This window comes from Peromyscus leucopus, chromosome 8b, assembly GCF_004664715.2.
Source record: "Peromyscus leucopus breed LL Stock chromosome 8b, UCI_PerLeu_2.1, whole genome shotgun sequence".
Classification (NCBI taxonomy): domain Eukaryota; kingdom Metazoa; phylum Chordata; class Mammalia; order Rodentia; family Cricetidae; genus Peromyscus; species Peromyscus leucopus.
Genome location: NC_051086.1, coordinates 61852206 through 61879214, shown reverse-complemented (window position 1 = coordinate 61879214; position 27009 = coordinate 61852206). Strand labels below are relative to the sequence as shown.

The 27009-nt window shown below is 49.3% G+C and overlaps 4 protein-coding genes across 6 annotated transcripts; 1 reads left to right on the top strand and 3 right to left on the bottom strand.

Annotated features, from left to right (window-relative positions):
* Positions 1 to 1108: 1108 nt before the first annotated feature.
* On the bottom strand, positions 1109 to 12623 carry Poldip2 (DNA polymerase delta interacting protein 2). 2 transcript variants are annotated; one of them, XM_028866891.1, is made up of 11 exons: positions 12392 to 12562; positions 10823 to 10904; positions 8701 to 8798; positions 7072 to 7168; positions 6837 to 6912; positions 6611 to 6718; positions 6038 to 6174; positions 5021 to 5047; positions 4701 to 4826; positions 2898 to 2977; positions 1109 to 2102 (listed from the first exon to the last, which is right to left on the bottom strand). In XM_028866891.1, exons 1-11 carry the CDS (start codon positions 12550 to 12552, stop codon positions 1988 to 1990), a joined length of 1107 nt encoding a protein of 368 aa, XP_028722724.1. In that variant the 5' UTR covers positions 12553 to 12562; the 3' UTR covers positions 1109 to 1987. The 2 variants fall into 2 exon arrangements, with proteins under 2 accessions (XP_028722724.1, XP_037057158.1); XM_037201263.1 differs by lacking the exon at positions 6611 to 6718 and having other exon boundaries at positions 12392 to 12623.
* Positions 12624 to 12679: 56 nt separating this feature from the next.
* On the top strand, positions 12680 to 17947 carry Tmem199 (transmembrane protein 199). 2 transcript variants are annotated; one of them, XM_028866889.2, is made up of 6 exons: positions 12681 to 12966; positions 14213 to 14286; positions 15316 to 15405; positions 16227 to 16269; positions 16472 to 16584; positions 17080 to 17947. In XM_028866889.2, exons 1-6 carry the CDS (start codon positions 12756 to 12758, stop codon positions 17173 to 17175), a joined length of 627 nt encoding a protein of 208 aa, XP_028722722.1. In that variant the 5' UTR covers positions 12681 to 12755; the 3' UTR covers positions 17176 to 17947. The 2 variants fall into 2 exon arrangements, with proteins under 2 accessions (XP_028722723.1, XP_028722722.1); XM_028866890.2 differs by lacking the exon at positions 15316 to 15405 and having other exon boundaries at positions 12680 to 12966.
* A 1845-nt stretch (positions 17948 to 19792) lies between these two features.
* Sebox (SEBOX homeobox) lies at positions 19793 to 22475 on the bottom strand. Its single transcript, XM_037201178.1, has 3 exons — positions 22424 to 22475; positions 21331 to 21463; positions 19793 to 21264 (listed from the first exon to the last, which is right to left on the bottom strand). Exons 1-3 carry the CDS (start codon positions 22473 to 22475, stop codon positions 20502 to 20504), a joined length of 948 nt encoding a protein of 315 aa, XP_037057073.1. The 3' UTR covers positions 19793 to 20501.
* Positions 22476 to 22662: 187 nt separating this feature from the next.
* Positions 22663 to 25817, bottom strand: Vtn (vitronectin). Its single transcript, XM_028866888.2, has 8 exons — positions 25535 to 25817; positions 25324 to 25443; positions 24888 to 25244; positions 24665 to 24804; positions 24345 to 24501; positions 24057 to 24209; positions 23067 to 23429; positions 22663 to 22855 (listed from the first exon to the last, which is right to left on the bottom strand). The coding sequence occupies exons 1-8, from the start codon at positions 25725 to 25727 to the stop codon at positions 22746 to 22748; spliced, it is 1593 nt and encodes a 530-aa protein (XP_028722721.1). The 5' UTR covers positions 25728 to 25817; the 3' UTR covers positions 22663 to 22745.
* Between the last annotated feature and the right edge of the window lie 1192 nt (positions 25818 to 27009).

The window sequence follows — 27009 nt, the reverse complement described above, 5'->3', positions numbered from 1 at the left end:
TTGTCAGCTTCATCCCTTGACCACTTTTATAATTGCCAAATGGTTGCACATAGTTAACCTCTCAGAGCCTATGGGCAGATGTCAGGCCCAGGGTTGGGCTCTGACATGACACAATAGAGCAGGGGAAATGTGACTAAGTAATCAAGCCTTTGATGTGAATCTTGAATGTATAGATAGCTCTAAGATGCTCAGGTCAGGCACCTTGGTGATCAGCAGCTATTAGTTCTTCCAGATCTCACTGGAAGTGAGATGACAATCCATTTTTTGGCCAAATTTAGGCTTTGGCTTTGAGGCTTTCCCAGACTTTGGAATGTTGTAGCATGAGGCCACTGACTATTTTCTCAGCTGTCCCCAAGAAGCCCTCTAATATTCAGATTCCCAGCTCCCTGCTGCGTATTTCCGGTTTGTTCCTTGACCTCCACATCCCCTTTAGCCTCTACTTGGTGCTTTGACATCCATAGCCTCGTATTTCCAGTTTGTTCCTTGACCTCCTCATCCCCTTTAGCCTCTTCTTGGTGCTTTGACATCCATATCAGTGGTGTCTAGTCCTTGGGCATTCATCCTCTTTGATGGAAAACATCTCCTTAGTTTAAGAAAAACACTAACACTGAAGTGATCGTGCTTCTTTGCTTAGACTCTGTGGCTTAGGGGTTTGTGGGATTTCCCAGTCCTCTTCCTACAGTGGCTCTTGGAAGGATGAAATTTTCGATCACAAGCAGCCCAGGGGAGTAAACACAAGTATGGATGAAGGTCAAACTGGGAGCTGTTAACAGACACCAGCTACGGGCTCTGCTGAACTTGGGATGGATGTGACTGGTCTACCTGAAGGGTAGCACAGGTTCTGGCATGAAAGAATGTGTCTTACTTACTGCATACCTGCAGTCCTTGGTTGCTTACCCTAAGTGACAGAAGTAAACACTAACTTCTAATAAAATTGTGTCACACTGCAATGGTATTGAGCCATGTTTCCAGGGAGTAGAGGTTGGCCAGCTCACAGCTGTGGGCTCAGTTTTTTTTTCTGGTCCCTCCATGACCTTGTATTCTAGGTAGGTCCGAGAACTCATTAGTCCCCACACTCCCCCTGGTGGAAGATTAAGAACAATGCTCACAAGGACTGGAACTGAGATTTAATAATGCAAGAATGAAAGGGCCTCAACAGTGACTAGAGTGGTGAAGGATCCTGAGAACTGTGCAGATGCAGCCCAGTTCTGCCTCTTGTTGGTCTGACAGAAGCTCTGGAAGTGGCTCGGCTTGGTCACTGTCCATAACTTAAGCTGTTGCTTGGCTGAATTCCTGCACTTGTGGTCTGGATGCCTGACAGACTTTTGCTCAATGCTCAGAAGCCCACAGCTCCAGGAAACCTGACTGGTTTCGCCGCGCTCTTCTCCAGGCGTAGTGAAACCAGGCCTGGTGGCTGGTGGCTAATCAGTGTTTATAGTCAGGCACTCCAACCCTAAATGCTGGCTGCCTGGCCTCCTCTGTACTGGGCTGAGGGTAAAGAAGAGACTGAGAACTTAGTCCAGCGCAGCCCACTGTTAGCGGTTCCCCCAGCAGATGTCCAGCTTCTGAGGAAGACACATCCTAGCAGAGGCAGCAGCTCCCTAGAAGAGACTTTGCAGGAAAGCAACCAGGGATTCCCACAGGACCAACAAGGGAGCCTGAGACCCTGGGGACAAAATGGCCATCGTGGCCAAGTGAGCGCTAATTTACTGACCACACCTCACATTCCAGAAACCTGTGACAACTGAACAGAGTTCCCTGACAATTTTGCTGGAACATGGTGTAGGCATGGCCTAGGGCGGGGGCCAACCTTGGAGGAGTCTTATGTGGGTCTTCCAAGAAAAGTTACAATCCCCTCCAAAAAAGAACCCCAAAATTAGGGGGCCCATTGTGGCCCATAATAGGGAGAGATTTAGAGTTCTGCAGCAATTAGGGGTTAAGAGCTGTTCAGAGGGGCCAACCTGGGCACTCAAGGACCTCAGCTGGCCTACCAGTGAAGGCCTGAGGGTGGTGTCTTCTCATCTTTATTGCTTTCCAAGGAGAAGGGTGGGATCCGGACATCAAAGTGGGAGCCATCAGGTCTCTCAAAACGAAATGTGCCCCTACGGATTGGAGAAGCTGCTTTAGAGGGAGAAAGGGCTGAACTGAAAGCCCTCTTGATCTGTGTGCATTCAGCCACAGCTGGATGAGGAAGGTTGGGGTTGTCGTTTGCCTAGCTCATGACAAGATAACCAAAGATCCAAGAGTCCCATGTGGCCTCACACAAAAGCACAGCTATTCAGATTCTGTCATTTGGATATACGTACTATGTGAGCAGCCAACCTGTACTTGAGATTAAGGGGGAAACCCAACTACACGAGCAATTCAGTATAGTCCCAAGTCTTGGGACCTAATTAATTCCTTAGCCCACAAACCATAACCATAAAAACCAGACAGTCGCCGGGTGGTGGTGGCACACGCCTTTTAATCCCAGCACTTGGGAGGCAGAGGCAGGTGGATCTCTGTGAGTTCGAGGCTAGCCTGGTCTACAAAGCAAGATCCAGGACGGCCAAGACTACAGAGAAACCCTGTCTCAAAAAACCAAAAAACAAAAACAAAAAACAAAACAAAACAAAAAAAAAAAAAACCCAACAGTCCACACAGCAGAGAATAACACCTACTTGTGCCCATCTCGTGACCTCACGCTGCTGAACTGACACCAGCTCAGCCCGCCCGCCCGCCCAGGGTTCTCCCTTTGGTGCTGTTGGCATGAGTGGAAATTGGGTCTCACAAGCATGCCTCAGTCCTCCACGTGCCGTGATGACAGATACACATCTCCTACACCCAGCTCCAGCTCTCACTTTCTAACTGGCAGCTATCTGGGGAGCTGAGCAACACACTCCAGCATACACACTCACCACATGTGCCCACTGGAAGCTTGCAGGGAGACGTGGCTGCTATACTGGAATGCAGGCTGCTCCTTGGATAACACTGGTTCCTGAAAGAATTCAGACAAAATGGGTCAGGCCAAGCCCCAGAAACACATTCCCTCCATCCTGGGGCTACCAAATACTGACCAGATGCCTCCTTCACCCAAGCAACACACTAGAAAACATATCTACAATGAGCATCTTTCAGTACTTCCTCCCACAGCATGGACAGTGGCCTGAGCCTCTTACTCTGTCTATCTCTAGGAAAACAAACTGGGAGCACTCGGAAGGATGCTAGGCAGACTTTCTCTGACAACATCTCTCCCTGCATTCACTCTCATGAATAAGTGCCAGTCACAACAGCACGCCCTCTCTCTGCCCACAGATCTTATTCTCTTGGTGACCATGAAGTACTGTGTGATCCCTACTTTAGCAACAAGAAACAGATTTGGGCTATGTAATTTGCCCAAGCCAGGCATGGTGGCAATACTTTTGATCCTAGCACTAGGAAGGTAGAGGCAGGCAGGTCTCTGAGTTTGAAGTCAGCCTGGTGTACAAAGTACAGCCAGGACTGTTAAACAGAGAAACTCTGTCTAAAAAAAAAAAAAAAATTGCCCCAAAGTTATATAGTATATAGCTGAACTTTGAGAAATTTGAAGGCAAGCCCTACTGAGGATTTTTGGTTTTTCAAAAACATGACATGTAGCCCAACTTGGCCTCAAACTCACAATAATCCTGCCTCAGTTTCCAGGGTACTGGATACAGGTACTGCCACATACCCAGTCTGAACCCTATTTACTTCTCACCCCACTTTCCCAAGTGTCTTCTAACAGTGGTGCTGGATGACACTAGTATTACGTGTGACTTAATCTCTCAAGGGACAGGGTAGAATAGGTACCTGTCCTGGTAATATAAAATCCAATCTCTTTAAGAAGTACGAGATGGATGAATGCAAAAAGACACATGAGCTGACTTCAAACTGTCTATGTAGCCAAAATACAGCCTTAAATTCTGATCCTTCTATTTCCTACAAAGTCAGGGTTTTAAAAGACATGTATGTCATCTGGGTATGATGTAGCGGGATTGTTTGCCTGACATGCACAAAGCCCTCAGTTTGATCCCCAGTGCTGGAGTAGGTGGGAAGACTAGAAGATGTGCTGCTCAGCAGTAAGTGCCTGAGCTTTGGGGCTGGAAAGGGGCTCAGCAGTTAAAGAACACATGCTGCTCTTAGAGAAGACCAGGGTTCCAGAGGGATGTGTATCAAGATAGGGATTCATGTAGCCCAGGCAGCCAAGGATGACCCTAAACATCCCAAGTGCTAAGATTAGAGGCACATAAAACCATGCTTAGTTAATGTAGTGCTGGGCTCAAACACATGATGCCAGGCAAGCACTCTATCAACTACATCCTGTCCCTTATTTTTTTGTTGTTTGTTTGTTTGTTTTGAGAGCCTGTGTAGCTTTGGAGCCTTTCTTGGAACTCACTCTGTAGCTCAGGCTGGCCTTGAACTCACAGAGATCCTCCTGTCTCTGTCTCCCGAGTGCTGGGATTAAAGGCATGTGTCACCACCACCCCGCTCCCCTGTCCCTTATTAATTAGCTTCTAAGTCTCACTCTTCATCTATGAAACAGGTTACAGACAAGCTACCCGACAGGGCTGTCGTAAGATTTTTAACCACAGACAACTCAGTATGTCACTCTGTCCATAACAGAGACCAAGAAAACATACCCGAGGTTCCCAGGCCTGCTAACAGGACCAGCAACTAGGCCGTAGTGGCCCAAGGGTGCTCACCCTGCCCACCACCCCTCGTCCTCGAACTGTCTCCAAGGTGCCTGAGAGACTGAATATCCGCCAGTGCCGCTCCCGAAGCTGGACCACATCACTGTCCAAGTTCTCCAAGCGTATACAGTAGCGCCACTGTGAGGGAAAGAGTTCATGTGTGAGGAAGAATAATGCTTGGGCCAGCCCATCCAGAACTCCACAGAGTAAAAAGCAACAAAGGCCGACATCTACATTTTACAGTGTGGATGGCTGCATCCACCCTGGCCAAGAGGCAAACACGTGCCTCCACACCTCCCCCTTCCTGAGCTCCTGCCAAGGGAGACACTCACCCAGTAGACGTGAGAATTCTGGGCTTCCTAGAGGGGGAAAAGGTTTGAGGATGAGACTAAGTTTGTTCCAATCAACACTTCTCAAATGAAGTATTCCTGCAAGGTAGCAGAGACTGATCAAGCTGTGAATATCTGGGAACCAGTGATAAATGTGACAGAACTATGGTCAACAGCCTCCCAAATCCTTCCTGCTCTGCCCCCTCTCCAATCCTGTTAAAACCAACAGAGCTGGATGCCAACAGAAATCCACTACATGGCTCTGTTCTCACCAGCCTCACTGCCACCTGGGTCCCTGTTATCCTTACAGCCCTCTTACGACCATTCTTTGATGGGTGTTGACATCCCCCATGACTGAATCCTAATAGGCAGGAAGTCTTCCATTTATACTTGTATCTGCAAGCCTAGCTTGGGGTAAGGCAAGACAAAGATCACAACACTACTAAACACAAAGTGTGATAATCAGTCCACACTGATTTAGGCAAGTATATGTATATATTTTTTTTCACAAGAATGTCCCTCTACGGGGGCTGGAGAGATGGCTCAGAGGTTAAGAGCACTGACTGCTCTTCCAGAGGTCTTGAGTTCAATTCCCAGCAACCACATGGTGGCTCACAACCATCCATAATGAGATCTGGCGCCCTCTTCTGTCCTGCAGTCACATATGCTGTATACATACATACATACATACATACATACATACATACATAAATACATAAATACATAAATAGATAAATAGATAAATAAATAAAAAGAATGTCCCTCTACCAGAAGGGGGAATGAGGAGCTAGCATGGAGGACTACTTCCTGGTCTGTGGGTTTCTTGCTCTAAGTCATGGTGCTGGCCATTATTACCAAGAGGCTACTCAACCCCACCCCATACATGAGCACTTGAGAGCAGAACCACAGGGCAGGGTTTAGGATTAGATACACTCTTACCCCATCCCAGCAATCACATCAAGGATACCACACAGAATCTGGGGCCTAGTCTTGCGGGAAGAAGCCCACGAGAGCACTTACCCTCATGCCCATATAGAAAGGGATGACTGTGACACGGATGTTCTCAGTTGTTTCCCGGTGGACATCAGAGAGCTCTAGCCAGGGGTGATTCTTCTCTTGCCAGGCCCGTAGTGTTTCTCGAGCCACAAAAGGGGGTGCTAGGGGAGACAGCAGGTTAGTGCAGACCCTGCAGAGTCCTAGGCACAGCACCGATTCTCCAACTGTCCCTCCCAGAAACCCCTTCCCAGTTTATGCCCAAGGGGACGAGACCAACACATAGCAAAAGCAGGCTGGAAGAAGGAGCAGGGCTGCTACTGAGATTAAGTCCTGAGGGGCATGACACCATGGGAAAGGACCGGGAGCTAAGAGCCCTGGCATTCGTTGGAACCTCTGGTTGTTACTGTCTAGCAATTGTGAATTGCTTCTCATCACCCCAGCCTGTTTCTGCTGGTGTAAAGAAACAGAAACCACTGACCACACAGGACACAGGGAAAGTGAGAAGGGATATGGGACTAGATCTAGTTGCCAGGTATGTCTGATACTCAGCTTCAAGAAAGGGCCTTCTCCTTCCTGCCTCCCTTCCTGAGAGATTACCTTTTGTCTGGTCATAGAGAAGAAATCTTTCGAAAAGCTCATGTTGGATGGGAACCTGATCTGTGGAGGTGTAGGGGAGGATGTCTTCATGGCTGACATAGTCCAAGCCTGGCACAGAGAGGCAGAGCTGGTAAGACTCAGAGCACCAAGATCCCTCCCAGCAGATGACAGGACATCAGATTCCTCTCCCTGGGACACAGCAGACCCCTGCTCCTCAGGTCCTCACCTGGGATGGCATAGAGGGCCCGGCTGTCATCATGGTTAGCCAAGAAGGTCACAGCTTCTGTCTGAGATCTCTGAGACTGAAGCAGAAGGTGATTCAAAGGTTTCTTGGCCACTACCCAGTCCTGAGGCCTTGATGCTCAGGGCTGACCTGAGCTCTGTCTGACCCCTCTTTGTCCCTAAATGAGTGAAGGGACCCCATGGAAGGGACCCCAGGCCCAGGCACTTTGCTTACTTACTATATGTGGACAGTCACGGGCATCAATCAGCACCTGATAGTAAGTGTGAGTTTTGCCTTTCACCTCCTTAGAGCCATGACCAGCGGGGTTCTCTGCTCTGCGGGGTAGGAGAAGCAGCTCAGATCACTCCAGAGAAGTGGAAGCTGTACCTGGCTCAGCTAACTAACACCTCCTCTCCAAAATGGGCTGGTTCATGATCTGAAGGGGCCTTGGCACAGGTTGGCACCTGCTCAATGCCACCTCCAGCTAGCCTCTCCCCAGTGAGAGCAAACATTGGAGCCTGCAGGACCCATGCAGTTACCGTTCTCTGGGCACCTCCTAGAGGAGGGCCATGACAAAAGAATCCAGTTGCTACCTGAGTCCGCAAGGGCACAAGGACTCTGTGCTTCTCCCACCCCAGGGTTGTCTGTGATCATTCAGTGGAGCTTCCTTCTTCTTTGAATGTACTCCAGGATGATGTGAGATTAATGGAAAGATTCCAACTGGACATCAAGAAACCAACAAGAGGGGCTGGAAGGAGGGCTTAGTGGATGAGAGCACTGGCTGCTCTTCCAGAGAACCAAGGTTTGGTTTCCAGCATCCACACGAAGTTCACACTGTCGGTAACTCCAGTTCCAAAGGATCCTACACCCTCTTCTGGCCTCCAGGAACACTGCATGAGTGTGGTGCACAGATATGCATGCCAGAACACTCATACACATTATATAAAAATAAAATCTTGCCGGGCGGTGGTGGCGCACGCCTTTAATCCCATAACTTGGGAGGCAGAGGCAGGTGGATCTCTGTGAATTCCAGGCCAGCTTGGTCTAGAGAAAGTTCCAGGACAGCCAAAGCTACAGAGAAACCCTGTCTCAAAAATCAAAAATAAACCAGCAGGTAAATAAATAATAAAAGTGAAGAGCAGTAGGAGGCCATTTTGGGAGGCCACAAGAGACCCTATATACTTAGTATTAAGCACTCTGTCTCCATGGGTATGAGTGTCAGAGAAATACTCGGGGGTCATTTCTTTTTATTTTGTTTAGTTTTTCTATTTGATTGTGGTTTTTTTTTTTGGTTTTTCGTGACAGGGTTTCTCTGTGTAGCTTTGCACCTTTCCTGGAACTCACTTGGTAGCCCAGGCTGGCCTCGAACTCACAGAGATCCGCCTGGCTCTGCCTCCTGAGTGCTGGGATTAAAGGCGTGCGCCACCACCACCCGGCTTTTTTTTTTTTTTTTTTTTTTAAATAAGGTCTCTCTATATAGCCCTGGCTGTCCTGGAACTATGTAGACCAGGCTGTCCTTGAACTCACAGAGATCCTCCTGTTTCTGCCTCCTGAGAACTGGGATTAAAAGTGTGCACTACCATGCCTGGTTGGATTGGTTGTTTTGTTTTTTGAGACTGAGTTTCTGTGTAGCCCTAGCTCTCCTGGAACTCACTATATAGACCAGGCTGGCCTCAAACTTGGAGATCCACCTGCCTCTACCTCCTGAGTGCTGGGATTAAAGGCGTGTGCCACCACCACCCAGCCATGGTTGGGGTTGTTTCTAAAGCCCAAGAGGATACTATTTTCACCCCTGAGGTCCCAACTGAGTATGTCTGCCACCAGTGGGGCCACCTAAGGACACCATAAGCATGACAAGGAAACTTACTTTTCTGGAGCTGCAGAAGCCACGTCCCGGTCATACAGTCTGGCCTGCCAAGGAAACAGGACGACCCCTCGGTAGCCAAAAACACTATGAAGGAACAGCTAGGAGGAAAGAGAAACCTCACTGAGTCCACTGTCCGGCAAATCCCTCCAGGTGGGGCGTGACCAGGAAGCAGCATGGGTACAGGCAACTACAGAACAGTCTTGCCAGTCTTCCCCGAAAACTCTGTACTTAACCCAAACTGCAATATGCTCATGCCTCATCACTGGGCTGATCCCTCACCCTTCAAGTCACCTCTGGCCTTTAGGGAACTTTCCTTGACCTGCCCTCCTCTTAGTCCAGTATAGAGCCACTGATTATATTTGTCTTTCTTACAGATTTATTTTACTTTTAATTATGTGTATGTATCTATATGTGAGTATGTGAGTGCAGAGACCCAAGGAAGCCAGAAGCATTGAATTCCTGGGAGCAGGAGCTATAGGCAGGTCCTCTGGAAAACCAGTAAGTGCTCTTAACTGCTAGGCCATCTCTCCAACCCCTACTGACCATGTTTATATCATTTTCTTGGAGCTGTGAACTCCAGAAAGAACACTCATGCATAACACCAGGTAAATTTTAGGCATACAAATAAAATAAATAGCTTCCCTTACTTACAATGGAACTTTTGTTTCAGGGGGGTTTGAAGTTTTATAAGCCAGTCTGGCCTCAGTCTTGCTAAGTAGATAAGAATGACCTCAAAGTCCTGATCCTCCTACCTCCACTTCCCAAGTGTTAGGATTATAGGAGTGGACCACCAGTCGGTTTGTGTAGCAGGATGTAAACCAGGGCTTCCAGCATGCTAGGCACTCTACCAACTAAACAACACCCCTAGCCTGATTTGTATCCCCACCCCCCAACAACATTTCTCTGTGTAGCTTTGGTGCCTTTCCTGGAACTCACTTCTATAGCCTAGGCTGGCCTCGAACTCACAGAGATCCACTTCCCTCTGCCTCTGGAGTGCTGGGATTAAAGGTGTGAGCTACCACTGCCTAGCCTAATTTGTAATTTTTTTTTTTTTTTTTTTTTTTTTTTGGTTTTTCGAGACAGGGTTTCTCTGTGTAGCTTTGTGCTTTTCCTGGCTCTCGCTCTGTAGACCAGGCTGGCCTCGAATTCACAGATTTTTAACAAGAATCTTTTTAAATAACAGTAATTATTATTTTGGGGAGGTGTGAACGGGTACACGTGCCATGGTGTATGGAGGTCAAAGGATGCTCTATGGAATCAGTTCTCTCCTCCACCTTTACTTCTAGGCTTCCTCGGCAACTGCCTTTACCAGTTGAGCCGTATCGCTGGCCTCTGACTGAATCTTCAAATAGCATCACTATATTAGACCTCAAAATTGAAGTGTTCCTTCTGCTCCCACTTCTGAGCGATGAGATTAGATGGTACTGTGCACCTACCTCCAGAAACCTCATCTTTAAAGAATTTGTGATTCTAATGCACACATGGTATGCACAGCACTAACACAGAGGCACGCACACTAAATAAATCGGTGTAAAATATCTTTTGGGCCCATCAGATAGTTCACTGGGGTAAAGGCACTTGCCACCAAACCTAATGAGCTGAGTTTGATCCCAGCCCCACATGGTGGGAGGAGAGAACTACTTTCCACAAGCTATCCTTTGATCTCCATGCATGGGTGCTCTCTCTCTCAATAAATCAATGTAAAAACTTTTTTTTTTTTGGTTTTTCGAGACAGGGTAAAACATTTTTTTTAAAATTTGTGATTCTGAGCTGAGCATGGTTTCTTACATCTGTAATCCCAGGATTCTGTAAATTAAGGAAATAAGATTGCAAGTTCAAAGTCAGCCTGGGTTATAGAATGAATTCAAGGCTAAACTGAGCTACACAGAAGCCCCTGCCTCAAAACAAAACCAAAATTTATGATCTTGGTCTACCACCAAACAGAAGAATGGAAGCTTGGGGTTAGGCCAGGAGTCTAGCATCTGTCTCCAGCACTATGGGGAAGGGGATGTGAAATGCAAAGAAGAAAACACCACTGAGACTCAGCATTGTGGCGGAATTTGGCTCCATTCAGAAACAGAATATTCCATGAAAATGAGAGCTGACCCAGCACAATACCTACCTGCCCAGTCTCATATTTTCCATTTTGTTTTGGCACCTCAAACACACCAACTGTCTCCAGCACTTTGCCCTCTGCACGGTTTCTAGTGGGGAAGGAAAAGAATAAGCAAGTGAAATGCTGGGAAGGTAACAGTCCTTCTCCATCAGGAAAAACAAAACAAACAAACAAAAAAACCCTAGCACACTGAGGGGCCAGGGTACGGTGCGGCCAGGGTACGGTGCCAGGACAATAGTGGAAGAGAAGGCCAAGGATGCTGTTTTTCTTCCTTTAAGACCCAGCCATCGGCCTCCACTTGGTGAAGCCTTTCCCAGTCTCCCAGTGTTAGATCAAACTACTCCAGATTTACTTTCCCTGTCTTCTTCACTTACCATATCCAAGGCCATGCCTACATATCCTGGTTAAATGTACATCTTCACCCATGCCCATGGCCTCCCACAGCATTTTAACTGTCCTTCCAATTCTGCACTTCACTTACTGGTGTCCCTGCCTTGAGTCCATGGGAGACTATTGTTTCCTGAGAGCAATGCCTCGTGTGTAAGAGGTGCTCAAAAAGCCTTCGTTCTGAGGCAAGCAGTTCTTCTGTTTCTGCTCTTACCTACTGCTTCCTTGCAGTATACTCAATAAACCTGTCATTTGCTACTTTGAAAAATTGTTCTGAACCAAACATGGTTCCACATGTCTGTAAACTCAGAGCTCTTGAGGCTGAGGCTAGAAGATCACAAGTTCTGAACCAACCTGGCTACATAGCATGACTCTCCCAATTCTACACATCCATCTACCCTTTAAACTATAACAGTGTTTACCCTGACCTCAGGACTTAACATCTCTAGATTCCCAAAAGTACAACATACAGTACACTTAGTACTGAAGTCTCTCTACATTACCCCCCCACCCCGCGCCCACGCAAGAATTATTTAATAGAAAATACCTCTCTCAGCCACTATCAGGTCAGTTCCATCAATTACCTTTTTAAATAGGTCTAACTTTTCTATGGACCAGTCAAAGCACTGTGATTTTATTTTGAAAATGATAACTTCATACCCAACTCGATCACTCCTGTCTGGTCCCTAAAAGGCCTTGTTTACACCATCCCCAAGCCTAAAACCCTCTTTCCCAAGTCACATAGGCAAAACCAGTCTCCCCAAGGTCACACAGAAACCTAGGACCTACAAAGGTAGCCACTTAAATCGACTTGTTTCCCACGTAATGGCATCTTTTTGTGAGAAGCCATGACCCAATAGTGACTGGGGATCAAAGTCAAAATCCCGGTAGCTGGATTAAATGGCAGCCCACTACAGGTGCTGGGGACCCCAGCAAGGGAGGCAGGATTCGCTGAAGAAGCGTTCTCCCTCGGAGCTGCCCTGCACCGCCAGAGCCCTGGGCCGTGCTCCCTTCTCTGCTCCTGGCACATGTCCCAAGCAGCGCATGTCGGCTCCCTGCTCGGGACCCTTTCTCAGGTGATACTCCGGTTGCCCACACAGAGTCAGGCCTCCTGGCCTCCTTAGTGGCTAGGAACATGCTCCCCAAATTCTGGGCCCGGTTCCCTGGCCCCCTGGCTTCGTCCCTCACCGGGACGACAGATGCCTTCGCGACGTCGCTGTAGCCACCGGCAGCAGGGCCCCTGCTCCACCGACCGCACACAGCGGCCTCGACCCTCGGGCCGTGGCCAGCGACCGAGACCACCAGCGGCTGCCCACAGTCAGGGCCCGTCGGGCCGCACAGCTAGCCATGTCCGGCCCGAGCGCCCGCTCGGCTGCTGACACAGGGCCAGACCCGCGGCGGGGCGGCGTCCCGCCCCCGCCCCACACTGCCCCGCGCCTAGGCCCCGCCCCCCGGCCCGCCCCTCGCTGCTGCGCGGACTCCTCCAGCTACATCCGGCGCAGGTGAGCGGAAGTCCCCGTCTGAGATCACCTGACCCGAGCGCAAGCTAGAAATGGCGTCTTCCTTGCTTGGGGGCGAACGATTGATTCGGGCTTTGGGCCCTGGCGGAGAACTGGAACGGGAGCAGCTGCCCCGGAAGCTGCGTGCCCAGCTCGAGGCTGCTTTGGGGAAGAAACACACGAGCAGTGATGGCACCACGGGCCCCCGGCGCCTGATTCCCTTCCGTCTGATCCGAGAACTACATCAACACCTGAGAGAAAGAAGTGAGCGGTCCCCCATCGAGAGTCACCGCCTCATTTTCAGATCTAATCCCTCCTGGAACCTCCCGCCCCCTCCCCCCGCCCCCCATCACTCTCGCGTGCCTGCCAAGTCCTCATTTAGCCAGTCCAAAGCCTTTTCATAAAACCCCAGGTTCACCACTTACATTTTAATTTTCGTGGGAATGCCTCGTGTGTGACAAAACGTATTTGTGCAGGTTTTGTTGAGTGTCCTCTTTTAGGCCCACCTAAGTCCACCTGACTTTTAAGGAATTCGAGATTCCACCCCAGTTGTATCTACCATGTTGAGTTTCTCCTGTTTGGGAATTAGTGATTTTTCTTTCATCTCAAAGGCAAGGGTAGAGAATTCTGATTCCTCGCCCCAGCCCCCGTTTAGGGGTGAGGGTAGGGAAACAGAATGACAAAAACAAAAAAAACTGTGTTGAAAGGTCTGAACTGAGAGTCGCATCTAGTTCTAGTCCTTTCAAAGAAGTCATTTCTCCTCCTTGAACCTGTTTACTTATCTATTAAAGGAGGGAATAGGGTAAACAGGCATGTAACATGTTTTGCCAGACTTGACATATCCTGGCCAGAAGTGCAAAGAATAGATACTCAACTATTAGGACTTAAAGAGGACCTTAGAAAAAAATCCTCTAATATAGTGCCCTCTGAGTGCTTAGCATCACAACGACCCAGTCCTACCTAGGACAGATTATTTTCACAGAAATAACCTATCACTGGCAGGATAATTGAAGACTGAGAATTAAAGTCAACTGTGAAGCACTAGGAAATACTTCAGTGGAATTTTCCTAGATTTTTCTTAGTTTAAAATGATCTTGAGTAAGAAGAAAAATAAATGAATACATAAACAAAAAGAGAGAAAGAAAATGCTCATAAAGCTTGGCATGGCACACACCTGAAATCCTAGCACTTGAGGGGCTGAGGCAGGAGGACTGTGAGTTGTGGTCTAGATGAGGTAAATGAAACCCTGTCCAAAAAGAAAAAAGGGTGGGGGTTGTGTATGTGGTGCATTTGAGAGACAGACAGGTATATCCTTATGAGCTTAAAGTTAGCCTGATCTACATAAGCCTGTCTTGTCTCCAAATATATAAGTATGTACATACATATATCCTAGGGATGGGTTAACAGGGATGGCCATTTTGGGGGTGGGGGTTAAAATTAGGGCTACCCACTTCTATGAACTTGGTCTTCCAGCTTCATGGGTCATTATGTGGAACCTTTTTCTTCCCAGATTCCAATCTATACCTTCATGAACTCCTAAAAGGAAGTGAAATCTACCTTCAAGAGATTGTGAAGCCTCCTCGGGTATGTAAGGGATATATTTGTGAGAATAGTTATGTGCTGAGTTGGATATAGATTTTATGAATCAACTTACGTGTTTGAAATATTGTATTTTAATGATTTGGAATGGCTGGGATATGATTCAGTGGAAGAGTACTTGACAAAGCCCTGAGTTCAAAAAATAAATAAAATTTGGGGGCCAGTGAGATAGCTTAACGAGTTGGGGCACTTGCCACCAAGCATGGCAGCCTGGCCTCAGTCCTCAGGACCCACATGGTGGAAGAAAAGAGGTAACTCTTAAAGGTTTTCCTCTTACTGCCACACATGCACTGTGGCTTTGTGTGCACATGTACAAAGGAATACACACACACACACACACACACACACACACACACACACGTTATTTGGGGCCAGGCAGTGGTGGTGGTGCACACCTTAAATCCCAGCACTCTGGAGGCAGAGGCAGGTGGATCTCTGAGTTTTAGGCCAGCCTGATCTACAGAGTGAGTTCCAGGACAGGCAGGGATACACAGAGAAACCCTGCCTTGAAAAAACAAAAAACAGGGCTGGAGAGATGGCTCAGAGGTTAAGAGTACTGACTGCTCTTCCAAAGGTCCTGAGTTCAATTCCCAGAACCCACATGGTGAAGCACTAGGAAATCTGTAATCTGTACACGGCCATCTGTAATGAGATCTGGTGCCCTCTTCTGGCCTGCAGTCATATATGCTGTATATATAATAAATAAGTAAATCTTTAAAAAATAAAATTAAATAAATAAATAAATAAAGCCCTTTTCTGGAGGAGAATCTAAAATAAAAAGAAAAAACAAACAACAACAACAAAAAATTTTGGAATCTAAAATCAGAGAAGTAAGCCTTGCCTGAAAACTTTGGAAAACTGAGATCCAGTAACCCATTTTCCAAAGCAGTATGCAGATACCCCCTAGCACTCTTAGCTATACCTTGCACTTTGGAACCAATTATTATGACATAATTTGCAGCAAGAAATATGTAGAAGAATGTCGTTCTTCTCATGTGGTTGTTTTTGCTTTAGAATCCAGAGCTAGTTGCCCGACTAGAGAAGATTAAGATACAGCTAGCCAATGAGGAATATAAGCGGATCACTCGAAATGTCACTTGTCAGGTAAGGGCCTACTCCTGCACCAGAAAATACATATAGAGTTGCAATTTTAAAAACAACAGTAGCAGAGTGTAGTAGCACCCACCTTTAATCCAAGTAGTCCTGATGCAGGGGCAAGTGGATCTCTGAGTTTGATGCCAGCCAGAACTATATAGTGAGACCCTGTCTCAAAAAAAAAAAAAGAAAAACATGGGAATTCAAACTCAGTTTATATACTGTTCTAGAACCGTAAGACCTCTATGTTCTGCCAGGCATGGTGGTACATGCCTTTAATCCCAGCCAGGGCTATTTCACAGAGAAACCCTGTCTTAAAAAACAAACAACAGCAGCAATATAAAAGACCTCTGGGTTCTGTCTAGATCAAACATATCTTCAGTGTGTTCACTGAGACTCTTGGGCTTAGATGGTAAGCAATTCTCAAATAGCATAGAAATGGAGATGAGCCTTGGAGCTTTTTCTTTATTCAAGGAAGGGTCTCTGTGGCCCAGACAGGCCTTGAATTTTGGATCCTCTTGTCCAGCCTCCCAAATGCCGGGATTACAGGTGTACCTGTAGCTTTTTTTTTTTTTTTTTTTTCCACTGACAGACTCATTTGGCATGTTTCTGCTATAAAGTAGAAAAGTAGATGGGTTCTGGGAGCCTGGACCCTTCTTTTTGTGATCTAGAAGGCATCATACCACTTCCAGAAAAAGAATCCCTGGAGAGGACAGAATTAATCTATTGAAGAGTAGAAAGGGCTGAGGCCAGACTGGCAAAGGAGGATTTCTGAACTGCTTTCATTCTGAAATCACCTGAGTTTTTTTGTTGTTTTGTTTTTTTCCCAGGATGCACAGCGTGGGGGGACTCTTAATGACCTGGGAAAACAAGGTGAGGTACTAGGAACCAGGCTGCTAAGTCTCCCTCTGGGACTGGTCATGGCCTTGCTTTCCACTCCACTATTCTTGGATCAAGGTTAAAATATTCAGTCTTGGTCTCTGAGAAGAACCCAGTAGATGGGGGAGCTGTGAGGCTAATAGGGTCTCCCTGAGAATGTTGACCTAATGTTTCTTCTCTGAACTGCTTTCCAAAGTGAAATCGATGAAGGCTCTGGTCATTACCATCTTCAACTTCATTGTCACGGTGGTGGCTGCCTTTGTCTGCACTTACCTGGGAAGCCAGTACATCTTCACAGAAATGGCTTCGGTGAGTAGGCACTGGGCAGGACAAAGTGCCCCTTGCTGGGGTTAATGGGAAAGGGAGGATGTGTGTGAAACTGCACAGGTTATCAGTTGCATGTATTTATGCAACAACCAGGGGACACATTTAGCTTTCCAGTAGTCACGGGGGCAAGTAATAATCTGAAGAGCTGCCTTTCCCCAACAACTTAGAGCAGTGGGACCCGTTAACATAGTTCTTCATGTTGTGGTGACCCCCAACCATATAATTACTTTTATTGCTACTTCATAACTGTAATTTTGCTAGTTATGAATCATAATGTAAATATTTGGTATGTAGGATATCTGATATGCGACCCCTATGAAAGGGTCTTTCGACCCCCAAAGGAGGTTGTGACCCACAGGTTGAGAACCATTGACTTAGGGACTGAGATAGGGAATCTCCATCCATATTAGAAGTGCTAAGGGCTGCAGGTATGGGTGTTGGCCTGCATCACCTACACCTGGTTCTTCCCACTGGCAGAGAGTCCTGGCTGCATTGATCGTCGCCTCGGTGGTGGGGTTGGCAGAGCTGTACATCATGGTGAGGGTGATGGAAGGTGAACTGGGGGAGCTGTAACTTCACCATCAAAGTCAGGAAGAAGTTTGGGGAGCCCTAGAGTCTCCATTGCCCATCATTGACTCTCCGTCAATCCATGAAGCATTTTGTACTCCGCTCCAGTTAGTCAGAGGACCAGTCAAGTTCTTCTTTGGGGAGCCATGTCTGCTGTCAGTCTCCTTGGAGAAGAATAGAGGAGATTCAGACAGCAGTGTTTCTTTAAAACTGAAGAACTGGTCTCGGTAACTGCTCCTGAATCCAGTGCCCATTTGCCTTCTGCGGTCCATTCTGGGGTCTGCTGAGTCTGGGATTTTCCCATCAGAAGTAAGTAGAATCCAGACCTTCTCCCCAAATGGGCCGTACTGCCTTGAACTGGCCCAAGTGCATAAATCAGTCAGCATCTTTCATCCACTTATCTTGGCACAAGATCTGTACCTGAGCAGAAGACCATAAGGAAGCAGAAGGCATGAACCTGAGAAGAACCAGTCAGAAAACAGGCATCAAATAAATAAGAGAAAAACCAGTTGATATAGGATGGTGGAACTAGAAGCCAGGCAGCTAACTTTTTCTAGAAAAGGAAATGGTATCAGGCCATCTTCCAGAAGTCAAAACAGGCTGAAAGAAATCAGATGATCAGCTATGGTCCTTCTGTTAAATGGAGCCAAAGATGTCTACATTGTCTTGTTGTCTCTATGTTATGTTACACTTTCCAGAATGTAGATAAGTTAGATAATCTGTTTAAGGCCCTTGAAAAATGTTATTTATCCAATAAATATTTCTTGTGTTCAGTGTATTTTTATTTCAGGTCCTTTAAGAGCACAAAGCACAAAAACTTCTGTAATTCTGAGACTTGCTCAGTATCTGCCCTTGTTTGTGACATGGTCTTGCTGTATAGCTCTGGCTGATCTCGAACTCATGGCAGTCTTCCACCTCTGCCTCCTAAGTCCTAGGATTCAGGCACATGCCATCATGGCAGGTCTTTGAGGTCTGTTGGGCCTGCCAGCTTTCCTTCCTTCCTTTCATGTGTCTGTGTGGCTATATATGCACACAGGAGCCTGAGGGGATGGAAGGGACTGGAGTTAGCTGGTGTGGGTACCAGGAACTGAAGCTCCATTCTCTGCAAGAGCTGTAAACCACTGAGCCATCACTTCAGCCCCTCAAGCCTCTCTCTTCTTAACTTCCTGTTGCCGTGTGTGTGTGTGTGTGTGTGTGTGTGTGTGTGTGTGTGTGTGTGTGTGTGTAAGTACAGGCCCACATGTGCCAGGGTTTTCAGATGGAGGTCAGGACAACTTGGAGGGGTTCCTTTTGTCCTTTACATTGTCGAGGCTGGGGCTCTTGTTTCTGTTATTCTACCGCATACTCCCGTCTACCTTTTCCTATCTCTTCTCTCTAGAAGTGCTGGGATCGTAGATCAGCACCATCTCTTTCGGTGGACTCTCCTCAGGATTGTACAGCAGAGGCTTTTATCTACTGAGCCATCTCTGGACCATGGTTTTCCCAAGCTTGTCTCATAGTCTTACTAGATAGTAGACATTTTGTCAATTATGTTTATCAGTTCCTGTTAGTAGGGAGAAGCGTCGAGTGTAGGAAAGTGTAAGTGGCGTTTTACAGTGTTTCTGATAACCAGGACTGTTAGAGTTGGGTCAGAAAGCCTCGCTGAAACCTGAGGGGCGACTTGCGGTTCACGTCCCTGTGTTCTCTGTATGCCAGCTGCCTACATATCCTTAAGTACCTGAATTTAAGTTGAAAGCCTTCCAAATGTTAGAGGTTTGACTTCAGCAGACTCTCTTCCAGCAGACTGACCAGCCTAGGGTATCTATTTCACAGTAAACTTGGGGTCCTTTGTTGGGAGGAATTGTCCACTGATCCCAGTCCCTCCCCACAGGCCAATGAACTTCAGTGACATCAAGCTCTTACAGAGGAGTTTAGTGGGCCAGGTACTGTGCTAGTGTCTGGAGATAATCAAGCCAAGATCTAGCTCATGCCTTGTGTGTAATTAAGCAAGAGGCAAGCTGCAAGCATCTTTCCATCTGCACAGGCAGAGAGTGTTGGGAATGAGGTGGCCAGTTCATAGCACAGGAAAGGGAACAACTTTCTGCCACATTTTATCCAGAGCGCCCAGGTTCTAGGAGGTGCTTAGCAGAGGACAGGAAATTTGGTTCTTACCAGTTTCTCATGATTTCCTTGTGTGGAGCAGAGGGAACTAGCATTTATTGAGTTTTTTAATCATGTGTCATCACATGAAGTTCCTTACTTACATGTTTCCCAAGACAGGAAGGGTTTCCATCCCTGCTTTGCGGACAGAATTTCGGAGGTGTAGTCACATAGCAGAGCTAGGGTTTGAATCCAACAGAGATTGATTGCAGACTCCATGCTTTTCTCTCCAGAGCAGCTCCAGAGGTGGAGGGAACTGGAACATTCTGGCATGCAAGCTAGCTACTGTGTCCCCAGAGCCTGGGAGAGCTTGAGCCCTTTAATTAACCACCCTAATCCCAGCAGAAGCCTGGACATGATTCCTAACCCAGTCTGTGGCACCTGGCCCTATTTAGGGATTTGGTGGTGGGAGATAGCCTTCCCAGGCAGACAAGCCTCACCCTCATTCATTTGCAATACGACAATCCAGATTAAAGTACAGAGTTTTGTTTTATTTGGAGATTAGTTGGTATTACAGATGCCAGTGATAGGAAAACCCAAGGCTACCATACCCCCTCCCCAGATCTGTCAGGTTGTTCCCACAGCCCACATCAGAGGACAGCCAATCTGATCTTTGGGGAAATTCAATCAACCTAAGACCCGGGCTTCTATTTCTGTAACGTTAATATCACTTTCTCTTCAAATCCAAAGTTCTGATTAATTTGTCCAGGTGGCAGGAAGTCAGGCAATGGGGCCCTGAACCATGAAAGGGTGGGTGTCCCAGCAGTCCAGCTTAGGAGCGGTACCCTTCCCCTGGCACATAGGTAAGGTCCTGGCAGGGTCCTCAGACTGGTGGCCGCCCCTCAGAGGAAAGAGATCATCAGCTAAGATAGTAGGAGTTGGGGACCCAAGCCCGGCAATAGAGGTTGACAACATGGTCCCTTACCTTGACAGTACCTCCTGATGAGACAATGGGCATATGCCCCAGAAATGACCAGGGCGCTGGGTGGTAGGAGCTAGACTCTCTAATCCCTGCACAGGACCTTCAACTAGGTTGCTGGAGGTTGGGAGTGGAGGGGTGGGTCTCTGAGCTAAACTCTGTTAGAGAACACTCCTGTGTAAAAAGAGGCAAGGGTTCTCTTATGTGCTCCATCCCAGGAGAGATGGAATGGGCTACAAGAGCCAGAGCCAAACTTAAAAGCTCTACACCCAAATTAGGAGTGATCTACATTGGTGACAATGGCTGAGGTATAGATAAGGTCAGACAGGCTGTCCAGTGAAGTCTGAGGAACAATTTGCTCTAAAGAAGGGTGAACCCCTGAAGCCCCACTTGGCCCCCAGGAGGCTGCAGCTTTAGCCCCTGCCCAGCTCTGCCCTGGACCCAAGCTGGGAGCTACACAGGAGGTCTGTGGGCATGCTGAAGCATGCTGAGCAGAGCTGGTGGGGTGTAGAAGCTGGCCTGGTGTTCCAGGGTCCCAGGGCTGCTGGGGGGTGTCTGGAAGACAACAGGAGTTGGGAGGAAGCTCCAGGCTAGGGTTTAGGGCTCCTGGCTTTCTGCTCTTGAGTCTCTTGGCTCGGCGGTTCTGGAACCACACCTGATAGGGAAGATGAAAGGATATATCTTGGCACCAGCACACTGTCCTGGGACGGAAATCCGAATATGAAGGCAGGAATCCCAGAGAGAAGAGGCGCTGTGTGAAGCCCAGAAGTTCGCTATTGCAGCTCACCTGGATCTTGGCTTCAGGCAGGTGAGTTACCTGGGCTAGGTGCTCACGAGTACTGATGTCAGGATAGGGCCTAGCTGCAAATACCCGTTCCAGCTCCAGCAACTGCCCAACGCTGAAGGTGGTCCTCTTTCTCCGATGGGGACCCAACCCACAGCCTGTGGGCCGGAGGAATGAATCAAACCAGAACTCCTTTGCAAGAACCTCGGCTTTAAAGCCTTGATCAGCCTCGGTGACCCCAGTCCCTCCACTCCTCACCCCTCACCATCCCACCCTGCTGCTCTTCCTCACCCTACCCACCCTTTCCCCACCAGGTCACCTGGAGATGCCTCCACAGGACCGGCCATGGAGCTGGCACAGGCCGAGGAGCCAGAGGGCCATGCCAGGGCTGTTGCCCACACCAGACTCAGGCCTTAGGGTTTTAAGCTGTTCAGAGTGCACCGTGGCTCCGCCTCCAGAGGGAAGAGGCTTAGCGGTCACTCAAGGGAGGTTGAGAAAGCAGGATTGGGGCTAATCGAGGTCTAGGTTGGACCAGATTGGTGCACACCCCAGCTTTCACCAAGAAGCTGGTCACACCTCCCTCCTCAAACCTCAGCCTCTGGCAGTCTCTGCTTTCAGTCCTGTACCGTGTGAAACCCTTGCCCCAAACCACAGAATTCTACCTCCCCAAAGCTCCCAGGGCTTCAGATGCTCCCTAAGATCCCCCAGTGTCCTGGTCTTGGCTACCTTCAGGGAAAAGTAGGTGGATTCCTGTCCCACTCTCTGAGGACTTGGCAGAGAAACTGGGTGGGATGAGGATGCTGTTGGAGCCACCTACTGTCAGCAGGGCTGGGGAACAGTTGCCACCACCAGCTTGCCCTCAGGGCTGCTCTAGAACCCTTTCTGGCTCCTCTAAAGGCCAGACAGGCTTCCTGAAACCCAGGATCATGGAGCCAGGGAACATTCCACGGGCGAGCCAGGGGTTCACCAAGACATTCACTTTTACAGCATTTCCTTCTGTGAGGGTCCTCTGAGCTTTTTTACTATGAGAAAGGGGGTGTATGTAAATGTTCTTCCTGTCCTTGCCTCCTCCTCCTCCTCCTCCTCCTCCTCCTCCTTCTCTCTCTCTCTCTCTCTCTCTCTCTCTCTCTCTCTCTCTCTCTCTGTCTCTCTCCCTCCCTCCCTCCCTCCCTCCCTCCCTTCCTCCCTTACCCCCCCCTCTTTCTCTCTTTCTCTCTCCACCCTATGCCCAGGACAGAGGCCTCAGAGAAAAGCCCCCATTAGGTGTGTGTTGTGGAGGTCTGTCCCCCTGTTGCTTAGAAGTTAACTGTGTTCTAGATGCACAGTGGACAGCAAAGCTGAGTTGAATTCCATCCTCTCGCTTCTCATCTCCTCAGAGGCCCTGGTTAACTCCATGGTTAAAGAGGCTTCACCTGAGAGGGTGACTGGGTAACTGCTGTCATCACCACAGCGACTGGAGTTCATGTTCAACGTGGGGGCGGGGGAGACTTGGAAGGGTAGCTCTCACAAGCCCCCAGTGTTTCTGGTTTAGGAAGAGCACCTGAGCACATTGGGGTCTTCTCTGCCCCTCCTCAATCAGTCCTGAGAGCCCCACTTGTCTTTTGTCCAGGGGACAGGACTGCCCACCCTATTCAGGACAGTAGTCTGAAACTCAGGGCCAACAGACTTTATTGGGCTGGGAGAAAAAGGTTGAAGGATGAATTTCTCCCGGCTCTGTTACGTGGGCTCTGACTCCTACTTTTCAGGGGCTGGGCAGCCCAGCCAATACTGAGCAATGGAGCGTGGATAGGGAGGGTTCACAGAGTCCACTCGCTGCGTTCTAAGGTTGACTCGGTAGTACTTGTCTGAAAGAGAGAACAGAAAGAGGCTATATAAGATCCTGCCTGGTCCTGTCGCTGGTCCCAAGGAGGAAAACAAGGGTTTCTCTCCGAAGTGAAAGGGAACAGAAACCATGCAGATAGGGTCACCATCTACAGGCTGTGTTCAGTACCCAGGGACCAGAGCCTGCCGGAAGGGCCCAGGCAAAGCCAGCTTCAGGATATTAGGGGCTCTCACCTCCAGAGAAGAAATAGACGCTCTGAATGGGCTCGCAGGTGGCAGGTACGAGCCAGTTCATATCATAATCATAGTTGTGGGCGTCTAGCCCGCTCTCTTCACTAGAGAACAAAGAGAACCAGATTGAACGCGATGAGCGACGGGAGTCCAGGCTGCGGCTGCGGCTGCGGCTGTGGCTGCGGCGGGCACCCTCCTTGCGTGAACGGTAGCGCTTTCGGCTGCGACGCCTAGACTTCTTTTTTTTGGCCTGCAGGGAGTGGGGTGCGGAGCCCGAGATGTAGATGCGGCCAGCCATAGCAGCGTCCACTTTTCCTGGCACACCATGCCAGTCCCGGCTGATGAATTGGGGTTCTCTGACACCGTCTGTAGCATGGAAGGGGTTAATGCAACTTTGAGAATCCAGGCTTTGATTTTTTTCAGCAGGACATTTATTTATTATTTATATATTTATTTTCTTTGAAACAAGGTCTCTCTAGGTACCCATGACTAGCCTGGAACTCACTATGAAGACTAGGCTGGGCTCTTAACTCACAGAGATCCACCTGCCTCTGCCTCAGAGTGCTGGGATTAAAGGTGTGCGCCACCACCGCCCGGCTCCAGCAGGACCTTTAGAGTTCATCTTGCCCAAGACACACAACAAGCTCATGATAGAACTCAGTACCCAGCACCCAGGCCTCAGACTCCCTGTCCAGTGCTTTTTCCTGTGCCCTCTCTCCACTGATTCCCTTGTGTCTCTGCCCCCTCCCAAACCCCTCATCCACGGCCCCCCTCCTTCTGCTGTGTTAGGCAAAGTTCAAGGTATGGGGTCCAAATGGAGCCAAGCCTCACCCCCAAAAGTCAACAGAAGCAAAGTCTAGCCAGAGCAAACAGCTCCTGATCGATGGTGCCGCCATGGCAGTCCCCTCCCCCTGGAACCCTCACCACCGCAGTCCAGCCCTACTCCAAAGCTGCTTTCTGGAGAAAGAAGCCAGACTCGCGCTCCCTCCATACCAGAGGGTCTGCCCCAGAAGAGGAGTGCAAAGATGTCCTCCCAGCTGTCTCGCTGAAGCAAGGCAAAGTGCTCAAACACAGCTGACAGAGAGCTGCCTTCACATTCCTCCTGGCTGGGCTGCTGCCGGAATACATACTCCCAGTACCGCTTCCCTGAGGAGCAGGACAGCAGGAGTCAGAAGGGCAGGTCTGACTAAGGCTGGGCAGCTCCGAGGCAGGGTGGGACCCAGGGAAGCGTAGGAGAGAGACCCCTCCACCACCCGCCCTTTCTCCTCCCACCCCGAGTACCCTTGAAGAAGTAGACCCTCTCCTGGCCACTGTAGCTGTGGGCAGGAAGGGCGAAAGCCGCGTCCACATTGTCTGGTATGCCGCTGAAGCCTTCAGAGATGTTTTGGGGATAGCCGGGGTCCAAAATACCGTCCTCAAAGCGCCAGTACTGACTACCCTGAGGGGCAGGGAAGACAAAAAGAGTGAGGACATACTGCTGGACAGAGAGGCAGTCCCGTATCCCGTCACCAGCTCCGGGAGCCCCTGGCTACCTTGTGCTCCCAGCTCCCAGCACCTTCCATGATACTCTTTACCTTGACTCACAGACTTGGGTCTGGTACCTTGAAAAGGTAGGTCTTCCCCTGACAGTTGATGCGAGTGAAGGCAGCATCAATGGGACCCTCGATGCCCCAGACATCTCGGATGAGCTTGGGGTACCCAGGCCGCACTGCCGTTTCGTCTAGCTCATAGCAGTACTGCCCTAGAGGAGGGGAAGCTGTGTGAGAAGCAGATGACCCTAGGCAGACCCACCACCACCACCACCAGACCTGTCCATAGAGTCACCTCGGAAGGCAAAGAGGGAACCGTTCTTGAGGTCCGTGAAGGCGTCAAAGGGCTTCCCACTGCACAGCTCTTCCTCTGGGGAGTCAGAGGTCCCTTGATCAGTGGTCTCAGGGCTTGGGGTCACCTCCTGGTGCCCCACTTCTGGCCCTGAGGTGCTTGCCTCCAGTATAGGAGCCTGTTCCTCGGGCTTGAGGAAAGATGTCGGCTTTGAAGTCCCTTCAGTTTGGGGCTGTTGGTCAGGGTGTAGAGAAGTGTTCTCTGGCTGTACACGGGTGCTGGTGTCGTTCTTGGTCTCCTCCGGGTAGTCATAGTTCCAGTACTCATCTTCGGGCATAGTGAACACATCCCCCCGAGTCACTGTAGGCAGAGTGGGCAGTAGTGAGTTTCCCGTTGCACAGGGGACCCCCACCCCTCCCCACCCGGGCTCTGCACGAACCTTGGGGCTTGCACTGTGCCATGTAGTCAGCGCAGCAGCTCTGATAGTAACTGCAGAGCTCGTCACACTGGCACTTCTTGTTGGCCACGAAGCCCTCAGCGCAGCGGCCCTTGCATGACTCTGTGGGAGGCAATATCAGTCTCTACAGCCCAGGCCAGACCACCTTCCCACCCTGCATTGCCCTAGATGTCCACCAATCACCCCTACACACCTTGGTCAGCCAGGGAAACCCATGCCAGCAGGGCCAGTATGAGAAAGGGCCTCAGAGGTGCCATGGCAGGCCTCAGGTAGAGGGCCTGGCAAGCTGGACTCGGAGCTTCTGGAGTCTCGCCGTCCCGCCTGAGAAAAGAATCGAACTGAAGAGGAGTTGCTAGTTTACTGGGTTCCTGCCTCTGTTTGCTCATCCTCCGGCCCAGCCCTATTCCCCTCCTCCAAACACAGCTGCAGCAAAAGGGTCACATTCCCAGAACCCCAGCCCTAGGAGAGCTGGGAAACAGAACCCTCGCCAAGACCAGAGTCAGGAGGGTCATGGGCAGCCGGGATAGCATGGTGGGTTGGGAAGGCCGGAAGAAAGCATGCGTTGTCACCCTGTGAGCCAGTTACGTTAATGTCTCTGAGCCTTCCGTTTTATGAAATGGGACCGTGGTGCCTGGTCTCATCAGGTGTTGAGAGATTACGTGAGCTAGAACAGACAAAATGCTTGGTGCCCTGAGTAGCTTCCAACTCATTCCCATCAGCAGTTATTGATTTAGTGTTTGCTCAGGCGCATCCCGGACTAGGTGTTTGTTCCACCTACCCCCATGTCCCAGGTGGATAGTTAGGGCCCTGGGGTGGAGAGCTGCCAACCTCTGCGGGAGGTTCTTTTCTTATCATAAAAGAACAAAGCTTCATTTCTCGCCTCTCCCTGTGGAAGCACGGTTCTCTCCAAGCTGGGTTTCACAGCTCAGGAAGCAGTGACTCCATTCTTGTCTTTAATTTTAGATGTGTGTGTGTGTGTGTGTGTGTGTGTGTGTGTGTGTGTGTGTGTACACCACGTGCACGCCTGGTGTCTGTGGAGGTCAGAAGTGGACTTTGGACACCCTGCAACTGGAGTTTTGAACAGTTGTGAACTGCCATATGAGCGCTGGGCATCAAATCGGGGTCCTCTTCGAGAACCAGTGCTCTTGAAGACCAAGCCATCTCTCCATTCCCAGAGCCTAAGACTCCTCAGTGGACCACCCTAGAACCCACCCTCAGTGACCCCATCTATAAAGAATGGACTGATTGGGCATATTTTTAGACTCACAAATGTGATCCCTCTATGAAGAAGATGCTCACTGGTACAGAACGCCAGGTTTTGTGCCAAATTTCAGACACCGGTACGCTTTTGAAGCCCTTAAGTTCCCTGTCCTGTAATCACAGGGGACTGTGCCTTTGGTGTCTCTTCCCTACGGGCCACAGCAGTCTCAGCGGCAAAATGAAGCACTAAACCTTACTCCCTACAGACATGTGAGGCCTAAGTGGAAACAGGCATTAAAGGACCTTAAGAATCTCAACTGCGATTCTTTAGTCATCCGAAGGGATGTGGGTACATTCAGCCGGTTTGCTTCCACATCACCCGGGGCAGGGCGAGCGGTGGGGATCGAGGACCGCTCTTCCCAGCCCTTTTCACTATCTAGCAAATCGCATAGGGGAGACGACTAGAGA